This window comes from Callospermophilus lateralis, chromosome 1, assembly GCF_048772815.1.
Source record: "Callospermophilus lateralis isolate mCalLat2 chromosome 1, mCalLat2.hap1, whole genome shotgun sequence".
NCBI lineage: Eukaryota > Metazoa > Chordata > Mammalia > Rodentia > Sciuridae > Callospermophilus > Callospermophilus lateralis.
This window is the reverse complement of record NC_135305.1, coordinates 181,273,708-181,288,380: the sequence shown is the minus strand read 5'-3', so window position 1 is coordinate 181,288,380 and position 14,673 is coordinate 181,273,708. Positions and strand designations below refer to the sequence as shown.

The window sequence follows — 14,673 nt, the reverse complement described above, 5'->3', positions numbered from 1 at the left end:
TTCCTCTACCCAGAAGCAATAATTTAAAGTTAAATTTTTAAAACGTTTTATTATGGAGAATTCCAAGCCTACACAGCTGTAGAGAGAACTGTCCAGTGAGCCCCATGGAACAACTATCAACTCCAGACCTCTTTCACTTTCACCCTGACCTCTTTCCTCCTTCTGAGTTATTTTTAACACCAGCTGTGGACCTCAGGTTTCAACTATGAACATTCACTGTGTCTTTAGAAAAACACTGTTAGTAAATAGTCAGTACCAGGGCTGGGGGTGTAGCTCAGTTGCAGAGCACTTGCCTAGCCTTGGTGAGGGCCTGCACCACAAACAAACAGACAATCAGAAAACAAAAATAAAACCTCAAGACCAACATCACATCAAAAACATTAACAATAAATAATAAATAACAATAAATAATAAATAATCCTTAATATCTTCAAATATTCAGTTGGAATTCAAGTTTCCCATTATCTTATAAATTTCATGAAGCTTTCTAACAGTCAGTTTGGAACCAAATAAAGTTCGTATAATTTCTTAAATTTCATTTACTCTCTTAATGTCCCTATTTTTTTTTTTTTTTAATCCTTCATACCAATCTGTTTAAGACACTGGGTCATTTGTTACAATATTTTGGATAAAGACCTCATACTGTTAGGTAAAAAATGCAAAGTGACCCGGGTACAGAAGCACACACCTATAATGCCAACAACCCTGGAAGCTGAGCCTCTGCAAAAGCGAGGTGCTAAGCAACTCAGTGAGTCCCTGTCTCTAAATAAAATACAAAATAGGTCTGGGGATATGACTGAGTGGTTGAGTGCCCCCCTGAGTTCAATCCCTGGTACTCCCCCACCCCCCAAAAAAAACCAAAGTGAAGAAATCACAACCAGAACTCATGCAGCACACACAAACAAAAAGGATAGAAAGAAATGCCTCAGACTTTGGTGGAAGGAAAAGAATGGGCAACTAGGAAGTGGGATTTAACTTTATGTTTACTATGGGTTTTTCATTTTGCTTAAAATTTACATGATGATTGGGTAACACTTAACAAATAAATTTAAACATGCACCTACAACATTGATAAACATCTACTTCATCTAACTCCAACAGCCTAAACACCAACTTACTGCATCTTATCAAGGCTTGGTTGGGCTCGGGGGGCCCTAGCTAACCATGGTTGGTTGGGAGGTTGAACCACAGCCCCACACTCCATAAACTCCTGTGGAGTTGGGCTCACCAAGCTGAGAAACAGCTGGTTCCTTTGATTGCTCCAATGGAAGGGTGTTTAAGACTTGCTAGGCAGTAAAGGCTTCATATAGAACAGAGATTTTTGGAAAAGGTTTCTGCTGAGCTCATGGATGGATGCTTCCAACAAACCTAAGCCAGCAAGGGAGCCCACCACACAAAAACTTTTTTGTGGCTCTGGGGTTCACCTCCCCCTCAACACAAACTAGGCAAGTCAGAGCTCAATGACTGGATCTGCAAATGCTAACTCACTGGCCACAAGAATCTATTCAACATCCAAAAGAGGGGGGGGGGAGTAAATCCCTCAACCCTTTATAAACCAGATGGAATATTCTCAATTCCTAGGCTCAGGTAGAGAAACAAAGCAATGTAGCCACCTAGGAGAGAGCACAAAACCAGCCTTGGCTTTCATTTCACCATGGAATAAGGATAATGTCTCAAGGCCCCATCTATGAAGCCTCACATTGTGGCCCTGTCACCTAAAATGACCATTTTGCTGTCCTAGTTTAAAAGGGGAAAGAAGTTAACCAGATTGCCAGGTGGGCCAGCAAGTCCACTGTGGAATTAAAAGAAGGGATTCAGATACTTGCACACCCATTTTCATGGTAGCACTATTCACAAGAGCTGGGAGATAGAAACAACTCAAACATCTACCAACAGACAAATACATACACAAAATGTGGCACATGCATGGAACAGAATATTCAGCCATAAAATTCTGATCCATGTGACAATGTGAACACTAAAAATACATCCTAGGAGAAGTAAGCCAGACACAAAAGCACAGATATTGTGTGACTCCATTTCTATGAGGTACCTATGCAAATTCACAGAGACAAAAAGTAAAAAAGAGGTTACCAGGAGGAGAGAACACTCTACCATGATTTCTAAAATACAAAAAGCTACACATATATAAAGAAATAAAGGTTTGTTTCCTCCTCCTGTCTCCAACACTTACAAAGAGACAGAAGGAGGAAATGGCAACGACCAGCCACATTCCTGAACCAGAGTGAATGGTCACATTCTAGAAAACAGCACTGTGAAAGGAAGCCGTGTCACATTTAACAATGAGGGAATGGGACAGCCAGTGATAAGATTATTACAAACAAGCATTTTATGTCTTGATTAGATTCAAGGAGTTTGGTCAATTTTGTTGACCAGGGATTTGTTTTTGCAGCTTTTATGCCATTACAAAGAAGCACAGTCTTCAAACTCAGGGATCCCCTCATTCCAATTATGGTTCAGAGAAAACAACACGAGCATGCCAACTTTGAGTAAGTACAAATGGAAGGAGGACTTCCAACAAAGTCCCCAGTTCCTACAAACACAAATCATTGCATAGACCCCACTTCAATGCCAGAGAGTGGCAAGTGCATCCTCACCAGCATTACTAGGCTTTCCATGAGTCTAAAACGTGCCCAAAAAGACCCATGAGAAGACCCAGCCACTGAAAGCGAGAACAACACCTGGTCAACATCTCTGGTCTGACATGTGTCATCTTAAGGCTTAGCTGATGCCTACAGGGAAAACACTTTACTCAAAGGGAATGTGTTTACAGGACATCCTGTGAGACACATGCCTGGAACTCTGCAAAAAGCCAATACTACCAAAAAAAAAAAAAAAAAGTTTGGGGAAATTATTCTATATTTAAAGAGTCTAAAGAGGAATAACAAACAAATGTAGCATATAAACCTCAATCAAATCTTGATATGTAAGGTTGTCTATTATAATAGAAAAATTTTCAGGAGAATTTGAATACAAACCAGATATCAGATGATGTGAAATTATGGTCAATTTTCTTATATGTGATAATGAATCCTGTGATTAAATAAGAGGCCATCTTATTCTGAGGAGAGGCTTACTGATGAATTGAGATGTGAAATGTCACTATACCTGCATCTTTTTTTTTTTTTTGGTCTCAGGTACCAGGGTGAACTCCTGAACCCCTCGGTACTCTGCCACTGAGCTGCATCCCCAGCTCTTTTTATTTTGAGGCAGGATCTCACTAAGTTACTAAGACTGGCATCAAATTCATGATTCTTCTGCCTTAGCTTCCCAAGTTGCTGGGATTATAGGATTGCACCACCATGCCCAGCTTACTTTTTACTAATTGAACAAGTGCACACATAGAAAGACACAAATAAATGTAAACACAAAGGCAAAAAGAAAACTCTTCAGTTAGAATGGTAACAATTATTAATTCTGGTATGGGTTATATAGGATATAGTGTGTATAAATATTATCCCGACTGCAATTATGAAAATTAATAAAACACACTTCTTCTCTTCTGCATAGAAAAGAGAGAAAGTTGTATCTCACTGTGCCGATCCTTACCAAAAATCAAACTGTACAGTCACACAACTGTTCTCTTTTCAAAGTTAGTGTACTTGAAGCCAGGTGCCAACCAGGGCACCAAATACCTTGAAATGGCTTCAATCCAGTATCTTGTTCTGAGCAACACTCTGTCCTGTAGATGCCTCCGAGTCTCATAAACAGGATGTCTCAATAAGGAAGTTTCTGCCAGGGGTTAACAATAACTCCCATCCCATCTGGAAACCTGAGGCCATTTTTGCATAACGGGAGAAATGAATCAAGGGTCAGATGACTCAAGCTCTTGCCTGCCCCCATCAGTGATGAGTGACCTGAGGCAAGACCTATCCCCACTCCTTGTGGACAGGCTCTGATTTCTCTTCTGAAAATGGGAGCAATGGCCCTTTCTCTGTTGCAGGGTCACTACAATAACATCACAAAGCAGCAAACTCTTCATTCTCTATCATAAGATGGTCAGAAATAATGGATCTCTAGGATAAAAGGAAAAAAGGCACGTAACAAAGAAGGCCTAGGATATCTAGAAAGATTAAGCCTGTCCTATCGTCTTCATTCAGAACATTCCTGGAAAAACCACATAACAATCCCCAATACCAGAGGACAAGCCTCAAAGCCAAAAGGACCAGCTCTTACCTCTGCCATAGGCCCTGGCTTTCTTTGGGTTGAGTTTGGGTTTAAGAGGAGCTCCTGGTTTGAGCTTGGCTTTGGGGAACTGGGACAGGTAAGTCATCACTGAGTGTTCATCCACATCCGGGTGAATAATTTCTTCAGGAGTGATGACCTAGAAAAAAACATGGCAGATGAATACCCAGAATGTCTCACTTGGCAACCACTGAAAATTTTGCAAATAGCTCTTAAACCAAATGCTACAAATGCTAAGAAATTGAGTCAGCTTCTCACTGAAGTGAAATACATTAAACCAAAATGCCCAGATTGGCGTTTTTAACCTCTTAGAGGATAAAGCTGGGGGGATCTTTTCCAGAAAATTCTCCACATAATTTCCAGAGATTCATTCTCTTCCCTCCTAAAATAAGACTCCTCTCTCTTCCCTGGTCAAACTTTCCAAAAAAAGATAAAGCAATAAGCTATGGCAAACAGGAGGAAGAAGAAAGAAGGAAACACATAGGATTAAAAAATACCATTTTAAAAAGTACATAGATAAAATAGCATTTTACTTATAAATCCACTCTCTACATCTCTATTAACTCTACTAATAAAAATAAACAAAATCAGTAGGAGACAATACAGGGGCATATTAGATATGTGGTCTCAATCTACCAGGAGTCATTAAAAAATAAAATGGGGAGTGGGTGAATTTCTCCTGACACTCAGCTTAAGATTAGATCCACATTGGACAGGTGACCTCCATGAAGATGTTAAAAGCCTCAGTTCCACCACTGATCCAGACCTAACAGCATGCCAAATGCTCCCTGTCCCCAACAATGGTGCTGAGCGGGTAAGCCACCACTCCTTAAACAAAGGGAAGGCTTGGTCTCCTGACCCAGGTTACCCAACCGCTATAAACCGATGTATTCAACTTCCCCCTCCCTGACATAAAAAGCAACAAAGGAAAACATTCTGATGATTAGTCTGCAAGAACAAAATAGCTCTTTGGGTTTCAACAGTGGCCTGTAATACATTCCATATAAAATTGATGTGCACAGGTTTGGCATTTCTCCCCAGCAGCTCCTTTAAAACTTTACAGTGCTAACATCATATGAACGTCAAAAGGAGATGGTTTTAGGTTTAAAAGGAGATGAAAAACATACCACACCACTTCCTGAGGGTGGGTGAGCCAAGAAATGGGTCATGTAGCACAGACATGATTCCAAAACCAAACCAAGGAAATAGGCAAGTTTTTCTACCTTCCTAGGAATCCTGTTACAAAATACACTGAAATCAGCTCTGAACACCAACTCAGACCTTAGTGGAGCCTACAATGAGGTCCTCAGCAGCGCAGTACCAACTATCTACAACTTCTCTTTGATCAGGACTTTGACCATGACAGTCATGGTTGCTTAACTATCAAAGGTAGTTTTTTTAAAAAGAAACACTGGATTTTCTCCCTGCTAGGAAGAATGGACATCAGCTAAGCAATGTGGCTATCATAGATGGTATCTTAGTCTGTTTTCAAGTTCTTTTGTTATTCCTGGGCAATACAAATTCTTCTACAATTCCCATTAATAGTGAGTTATCCCTGTTTATAGTGTTTTTAAAAGTTCTAAGTCCTGTTAGTATGGTGTTGCATGCGTATAATCCCAGTGGCTAGGGAGGCTGAGACAGGAGAATCTTGAGTTCAAAGCTAGCCTCAACACTGGTGAGGCACTAAGCAACTTAGTGAGATCCTGTCTCTAAATAAAATACAAAATAGGGGATGTGGCTCAGTGGTTGAGTGATCCTGAGTTCAATCCCTAGTAACCCCCCTGCCACTCATGGGGAAAAAAAAAGTCTAAGTCCTATGACTTTCCCTAAAATATCAGATTGAAATTGTTTTTCTTTTATATAGGTAAAAGATGATTGAATACTAGCAATTTTTTATGATTCAACCTAATAGCTAAGGTCCTCATTTGCTACTTGGGGCTTAAAGACTGCCTTTAAAGTATTTGGAGCAAAAAAAGTAGAAAATTTGGAGATAGGGAAAGGAAGTCCAGGTGACAATTAGCCCTATGGACACCGAGGCTGAGATGGTGTCTGTTCTGGCCCAAGCTGGACACCGCAGGCCACACTGGCTGTGCATGTAGCTGAGGACAAACATGGATACAGAATGCTCCCAGTTGGTGAGGTCCATGAGGTTCCAGCAGCCCTGAACTGCTCTGAAAATGGTGACGAAAAACAACATCGGGGAAAAACGTAAGCAGACTCCACCTGAGCTCTTTCTGCCCAGCCATCCCACCCAGACTCACCCTTCCAGGTCTGCAACAGAGGATTCTTTACCTCTTATCTTTCAGATGAATAATTTTTTTTCTGTACAGTAATACTTGCCTAGTAATAAATACTGATTATCATATCACATACACACACACAAGGAAAAAGTAAAAGAAAAACAAAGTTTACCAGCATGTGACAAAGAAGAGTGACATAAGATTTTTGGGTGATCCAAAAGCACCTAAATCCACGAGAATCTATTATTTATTATGAGTAAACTTAGGGAGGTGGGAGAGGGCCAAAGGCCATGTTCTTGGAAGGCTGAATGCCAAGATCAGACTTCCCCTATGACCCAGAAAGGTATCCAGAGTGGCAGAAATAAATGGATGGGGCAGGTTCATGGGACATGGCACGTGTGTTTATACCTGTGGGACACCCAGCCAGTCATCTGCCTGCTGCATGGCTTCTCGGGCATTATCCACAGGCTTCCTTGGATCCCAGGACTCCCAGTCTGGGCACAGACCTGTTAACACAAAATATGCTTTTAGCAGAACAGATCCAAGAGACTAAAAGAAGCCACGTGTCTAAAATTAAACCCATTTACTCTCTTAACTCAAGAAAAAAATTTCCACTAAAATCTCAATGAATTCTATATTTTAAGGATCACACTCTTCTACATTAGCAGAGGCTTCTCCTTTAGGCCGCTATGTTCCCGCTTTAAGACAGGGGCTCCCCATTCCTTGAAGATCTGCTATGACAAAGTCAATAAGATTATGTGGGCTTCATGACTTTTGCAGGGAGAAATTCTTTTGATCCTATTCCTGGATAGAGCTGAAAAAGACAGAACTAGCATCTGTGTGGTTCAAAGTCTTTATAAACACAAGAAGTATAGGACTGGAGTAAAAATTCTCAGATTGAAATTGGGAAGAGGCATCCTAAGTTCTGTTTTTAAATGAATGGAAGAAGAGGGCAGTGGGAGATGAACTAATGCTGTGCTTCAAGTTCTTCCTGAATGATACCACGTTATGGGCTCTCAAGGAAGAATGCAGCTTGATCAGCCCTCCTCCTTTACTCAAAGGACACTAGCTAGTACTCCTTTGGTTGTATTTAGGACTGCTACCTTATTAGATACTACCTTATTAGATACTAATGTGAGTTGGGTGCAGAGTAATCCCAGAATCTCAGGAAGCCGTGACAGGAGGACAACAAGTTCGAGGCCAGCCTGAGCAACTTTGTGAAAACCTGCCTCAAAATGAAAATAAAAAGGACTGGGGATGTAGCTTAGTGGTAGAATACCCCTGGGTTATCCCTGGTGACTCTTTTCTGAGTGGCTCAGTGTACACCAAGATTGTAAAACAAACAAAAATCTAATGTGCCCAGCATATACAGATCACTCAGTAAATGGAAAATATAATTATCAGAGTAGTTTTTTTTATTATTAAAAACAATTTTAAGGGGTGCATGTAAACACTGGCTCTGATTTTTCTATTGAGTGTAGGGCGGTAAACTCTATCCATCAATCTAAACCCTTCCAGTGAGGATAATTACAATCTTGGTGTACACCGAACCACTCAGAAAAGAGCCCATCAAGGGTGGAAAAGACTCCAACTGGATCCTGATCAAGCACTATTCCACAGCAATACAGAAAGAAAGGAGTGAAAAAAGCCATATATAGTCAAACCAGTGGTTAATAAAAACAAGAACTTTCCACTCTATGGAAGTTTTTAAATTTTCATGCCAAGCCACCTAAGAGGGTTACATATTTCTGCCAAAGCCATCCAGAAACCAGGCACCAATTGGGAAGACATAGGACTTCGGAATCTGAAAGCTAAACCCACGGTCTGCTCCAAGCATAAGCACTGAGGCCTTTGCTGGGAATTTAGACGACTAGATTCAATGCTCCAACATATCTGTGGACACACCTAGAACATCTGCCACTGGAAGGGTGAACAGTCATTTTTAGTTCCATTATTTGTCACACAGTAGGCTAAAGCCAGGAGACACACACCAGTTATAGCTAAGCTTGAGGCCAACCCAGAAGTTTAGGGCCCAATGACTCCCATCCCAAGAGATGATTTAGGCAGACAGGGTACTTACCCGGAGCACAGCTGTCTACCAGGGCTCCCAGGGCTTTGCCATCTTGCCAGTTCTGGTTGAAGTTGGTGATGGGCAAGTAGGGGATCTTGTTCTGAATCCATCCCAAAAGCCTCTGCTTTGGTGTCTGCTTCTTGGCATCGTCATCCCCTTCATCCTCCCACACGGGCATGGAGATGGAATAGTGGAGAATCAGCGTCCACACCAGGCCCAAGATGAGCTTCAGGTTCCCATCCACAATGGCTTTGCTATCTGTGGAGACAGGCATAGGTGTGGTCATTCTTTTGGGTGACCCAAACATGAATCATGTCCCTGAGTGAATAAAGTTCTCACCCCTGAGATATTTGAGAGTGAATGGGCACAATGCTGGGATTTGCATCAAAATACTTGAGGATGGGAATAGAGGAAATACGATTCCAAAATGTTATTCACTGGCACCACTGGATCATGAGAATGCACTATACTATTGTCTCTATGGGGATGCTTGAAATTTTTCATAAGAAAAAGTTTTTACAATTTATAAAAAATCATTTCAGAAATATAAACAATAAAAAGGGATCTAAGCTAAGGTTGTGGCTCAGTGGCAGAGCGCTTGCCTAGCACAGGTGAGGCACTGGGTTCAATCCTCAGCACCACATAAAACTAAATAAATAAAATAAAGGTATTGTGTCCATCTACAACTAAAAATTTAAATAAATAGATAGGTACATAAGTAAATTTTTAAAAGGAGGTGGAGGCATCACTGAGAAAATCACCTGCTAACCTGGTGTCACAATCTAGACTGTTTGTGTGTATGCTTGTATACACTAATGTCACAGTGTTTGCTGCCCTGAATGTATATTATACTATACTGTTGACTGTTTTGCAGTGCTGGGGATGGAACCCAGGGTCTCACACGTTAAGCAAGTGCTTTTTCAATGAGCTGCATCCCCAGCCCTACAATCAGCTTTTAAATGCTTCTTTTCACTATTAATTATGTCTTAGTCATCCTTTCCTTATAAATATTGTTTTCATTTATACTCCTATCTACAGGTTTAAGAGGACAGAGTCCTCTTAAATCTCACCAATGCTCAGTGTTTTCAGTTTTGACAAAAATTGACAAGTCAATTTTTCAAAAGAGGAAATAATTTAATAGTTAAAATGACACAAATGGGCAAAGCCAAGGGGGGAAGTGGGAAGCCAAAGTCATAGCCCCTTTCTAGTCTTCCCTCTGCTTGACAAAACACCACACCTTGACCAGCGCTTCCAGTTCTCTGTTCTTTTTCCAACTTCCATCCACACCCACAAAACTCAAACAACAGCTGGGTACAACAGTGCATTCCTGAAGTCCCATCTCAGGATGCTGAGGCAGAAGGATCACAAGTTTGAGGCCAACCTGAGCGACTTAATGAGACCCTGCCACCAAGCTGGGGTGTATCTCAGTGATATGGCAACCCTGGGTTCAATCCCCCATACAAATGAAATAAAAAAAAAACAAAAACTCAAGCATTATAAATATTATCTTTAAATATCTCTATCTCCCTCTCTCTCAGTTTCTTATCTCCCTCCCCACCAAACATCCACCCCACCCCCTTGTACAGGGACCCCAAGATGAAAACAGTAGAACCACCTTGGGATCTTCCTTCAAACCCTTGGTATAGTTTGCACAGTGTATCATCTCCCCCTACCCTAATCTCTTGGAAAATCTCTATACTTTTCCAATAAACATCAACCTTCTCCTCTTTTGCAGCATCTTGAACAGCCATCGAAGAAGTTAAGTCTCTGTTCACATAACCCAGCACCATCTTTCTAGTCCTTATTCCCTGGTCCTGACTTCCCCACAGTCAACTCCTTAAACACAAGAACCTACACAAGTTCCAGTGAGCTTTACCCTTGTCACCCGTACCCACCCACCATAACCCATTCTCAGGCTCAAAGATGGCCTATTCCCCCAAGATATCTTATTCTGAACCCCAGGACCTTTTGGTATTCTGTATTCCTTTGATGTAAAGACTCTTTACACCATCCTCCTGCAAGACAAACCCTGGTTCATCATTCGGGCACAAACCTCAAGGTTGGTGGTACAACATTCCCACCAGCATGTGTGTTGTAAACATGCCAAGGACCTCTCCCTCAATACAGGACCTTCTGTCCATTTCCCCGACTCCTACCCTCAGGCCCCAGGAATGCCTAGTAGAGAGTAACTAATCCTTCTTCATCTTTGAGTCACCCCTGTGCCCCACCACAAGCCACCTGGGTTAGACATACACCAGACTGCACACAATGAAACCCAACTACAACCACATGCCACTAAGGAGTGCATGGTGTGCCACTCAAAACTGAAAGACTGAGGGCTTTTTAAAAATTAAGCTGGTTGGGGCTAGGGTTGTGGCTCAGGGGTAGAGCGCTTGCCTAGCATGCTTGAGGCACTGACCCTGTCTCAAAATAAAAAATATTCGATCCTCAGCACCACATAAATGTAAAATAAAGATACTGTGTCTACTTAAAACTAAAAAATAAGTTTTAAAAACAAATAAATAAAAAAATATAAAAATTAAGCTGGTTATTGTTGGATCTCTTACAACAAAAGATCCTCTAAAAGCCCACACCCAAACCCACAGAAACCAAGAACTAATTTCACAGTTGCAGATTCAGGCATAATAAAACCTGATCACGTACATTGGACAAATAAAGATTATCATGAACTGGCTGGTTAGACAAACTAAATTCAAGCAATCTTCACTCTAAGAGTGAAGGTATCCAAGAATTTTCTATGTAATTAATTGTCAAATAATAACTTTGAAGCAGGACTATCTACATAATTCATAGTACCTAGTTTAAAAAAAAATGGAAATGCAGGGCCCTTTGCCCAAAAAGCATGGAGAATTTAAAGACTACAACATCATTAAATCAAGTGGAGACCCCTCTGAGCATACAGGTTGTGTGAACACAAGGCCAGTCCTGCTTCTAAGGTCCTCCAGTCAATATAGGAGCAGTGGTCCACAGAAAACCCTGGACTCTCCACTTGGTATCTGAGCAATTAATTCATGGCAGTCCTTGACCATGACTAAAATTTTTGGATTATATATCCTGTTACAAGGTTGTCCTTGAAATGCTATTCATTGCCAACTTATTACCTATCGATCATCAGAATTTCCAGGTCAAATTTCCATTCCAGTTTCCTTTATTCAAGGTAAAGGCTTGAAGAATAATCTTCAAAAATGTGGGCAGGCAAGGTGTAGTGGTGCATATCTGTAATTCCAGTGACTGAGGAGGCTGAAGCAGGAGGATCACAAGTTTGAGGCCTTCAACAATTTAATGAGGCCCTAAACAACTTGGCAAGACCCTGTTTCAAAATAAAAAATATAAAGGGCTGCAAATGGAGCTTAGTGGTTAAGTGACCCTAGGTTCAATCCCTAGTACTTTGAAAAAAAAGTGGGAGGGTGAGAAAGAGAAAGTGGGGGAGTGAAGTTTATGTGTGTCACCCAGCCACAAGCCACCAGAGTGCAAAACTCAAAACCTCTCAGTTTTGTGTTAAATGCTTTTCAAAAGCAAACCTGAAGATTTAATGCATAATTCAAAACACAAAGCAAGTTTGCTGTTTTGCTGTATTTTTATCTAGCTTACACATGCTGCTCTAAAGGAAAGAGACAAGAATCTTTTTTAAATCAAAAAGATTTGAGGGGGAAATATGACTCAGTTAAAGTCTGAGCCAAATTTATGAAAAACATAATGCCCAGGATTCTGTTTCCAATGAATTCAAGGTGGGTGTCCAAATGGGAAAGCCCCCATTACAGTCTCACTGGGATAAATGATACCTTCATTCTGCTATTCTAAGAAGCTGGAGGAAAAACAGTCCTTGTTCCAAAAGTGATTTTGACAGGTGAAAGTTCAAATGCCTGACCACATTCTTGGAACAATAAAAAATGGCAACTTACCCAAAAGGCCTCCCCAGTTCCCATCCACAGGAAACAGGAGACTCCCCAGGCTTGAAAACAAAAGGCTACACAACATCACAGAATCACTGTCTAACCATGACCACAGATTACAGAATTTTCAGACCTGAGTGTGCTCAGCAATGTTTATACTGACTGTAAACATGGAGCAGAAATGTAAACGGAGAGGCTGGGCTGTAGCTCAGTGGTACAACACTTGCCTAGCATGAGTGAGGCCCTGGGTTCGATCCTCAGCACTACAAATAATTAATTAATTCTGTTGTGTCCATCTACCAAAATAAAAAGAAATGTAGAAGGAGGAAAAGGTCAAATCAGTCAAACGCCTCTACACGTTGAGCGTTGCTTGAGGGCCTTTTTCAGAAATAAGGTAGCACCCAGCATGCTTGCTCCATCTCCTGGTGGGGGCAGATGTCAGTAAACTGGAATCTGAGCATTCATTCCTCCTCCCAAACCCCAAATTGCAATTCCTACATAACCATTCCTGGTTCCGGACAACACTGATCTTCAAACCATACACTCTCTCTCGAACTATGTTAAATTATCCAGTGTTGCTTTTAAGTGAGGTCAGAAGTTTTTTGTTTGTTTGTTTGTTTGTTTTTAAATTTTAATTGCTGGAAAATTCAGTTGAGCTACTTGTCATTTCTGCACATCAGTTCTCCAGCCCTCATTAAGATGTATTCCATATACGAAATGGGGGTATTTACAGGTAGAAGCCAGCTCTTTTTAGTCTCTCTGCAAAAGCATCTTGGAAACGGCTATTTAGAGAACCAGTTCCCCAGAGTAAGGGGGACGAAGGCCTTTCTGATCTCCATTCCCATAGGCAGGGCCAATCCATGCAACCACCTGTAAATCCACCACATCTAACACTGCATTATCCACAGGGTTCCCAAAGGCTGTCAACAATTAACCAAGTTCACCTTGAGGTGGTAACCCACGAAGAAAGGTTATCTTTGGCCACAACACAGCTAATAGAAAGGTCAGAAACAGCCAATGAGTGACTACAGGAATTAAGGAGTAATACAGTGTGGCTAGGACATGTCACCAAAGTCATGTTCCACACTATGATTTGATCTTTTGGGAATAGAATGCCATGCTCTCTCTCCCTGTCCCTTCAGCTCCATCACCCTCCAAGAGGCAGCATGGCAGAGTAGTTGCAATAACAGGCTCCAGAACCAGCAGCAACTCAACTGTTTTTCATTTAGAATGACCCCTCCTCCCCCATCTATTAAGTAGGAAGGTGAACAACTTCATGGGATTGTTATAAAGAGTAGGCAGATCAAAGAATGCCAAGAGTTGAGCACAATGAAGGACACACAGTAGGTACTCTCTCTTTCCTCATGTATTCACCTGATATTTAAGTACTTGCTGTGCCAAACACTCTTCCCTAGTGCCAGAAAGCCAGAAGCCATAATCCAAGTGTTATGGAAAATCAAAGAAAATATGCTACGAATTTACATGATTAAAATGTTCTATTTTCATGTAAAAATGTGGATGTGTAACCGATGTGATTCTGCAATCTGTATTTGGGATAAAATTGGGAGTTCATAACCATCTTGAATCTAATGTATGAAATATGATATGTCAAGAGCTTTATAATGTTTTGAACAACCAATTAAAAAAAAAAAAAAGAAATGTTCTATTTTCAATTCTCTGAGACAAGCAATTCATTAGATAGGCCGAGCTCTCTTGTTCCCAGGGGATGCGGATCCACATTGCAGTAAACCTGGGACATGTGGGGTCTATACAAGGAGAATACTTCTGAGTTGAATGGTGAAAAGAGACCAACATGGCCTGAGACCCCCCCAAACAGAAACCCAGAGAAAGTCCAGCTACTGAACTCCTGATAATTTGTCATACTTTCCTGAAAGAGAGTATAGAACTTCGAGCAGCTCCTTTGGGTGGATGTTTAGCCCTCCCTTGACTTCCGAGCTTCATGGTGCCCCAAGCTCACCCTTCACCCTTGGTATGCAGCCCACTTGGCCCAGAATTCCCTTCCCATCTCCTTTTTTCTTGGTCTGGTTAATGTCTCTTCTACCTCATCCAACTCCACAAAATTAGAAAAGGCGCCCTGTAAAGCACCCTTCAGGGTGTATGCCCTTCTCCTTCAGTGCACCTCCTACAACTGTTAAAGAATCACCTGCCTGGCACATGTGCCTCCTCTGCAAAAGTTCAGCCCCCACAAAATCAGGAACCTAGTTGATTTTGCTACCAAGTC

The 14,673-nt window shown here is 41.3% G+C and overlaps 1 protein-coding gene across 6 annotated transcripts in view; it reads right to left on the bottom strand.

Annotated features, from left to right (window-relative positions):
- The window catches only part of Flnb (filamin B), a 145,532-nt gene that overhangs the window by 76,533 nt on the left and 54,326 nt on the right, over nucleotides 1-14,673 (bottom strand). For all 6 annotated transcript variants that reach the window (XM_076841327.1, XM_076841344.1, XM_076841372.1 and 3 more), the window contains exons 2-4: nucleotides 8,527-8,775; nucleotides 6,855-6,952; nucleotides 4,198-4,345 (exon numbers count right to left, since the gene is read on the bottom strand). In XM_076841327.1, the coding sequence (XP_076697442.1) occupies nucleotides 4,198-4,345; nucleotides 6,855-6,952; nucleotides 8,527-8,775 (495 nt within the window). The remainder of the gene's footprint in view (nucleotides 1-4,197; nucleotides 4,346-6,854; nucleotides 6,953-8,526; nucleotides 8,776-14,673) is intronic.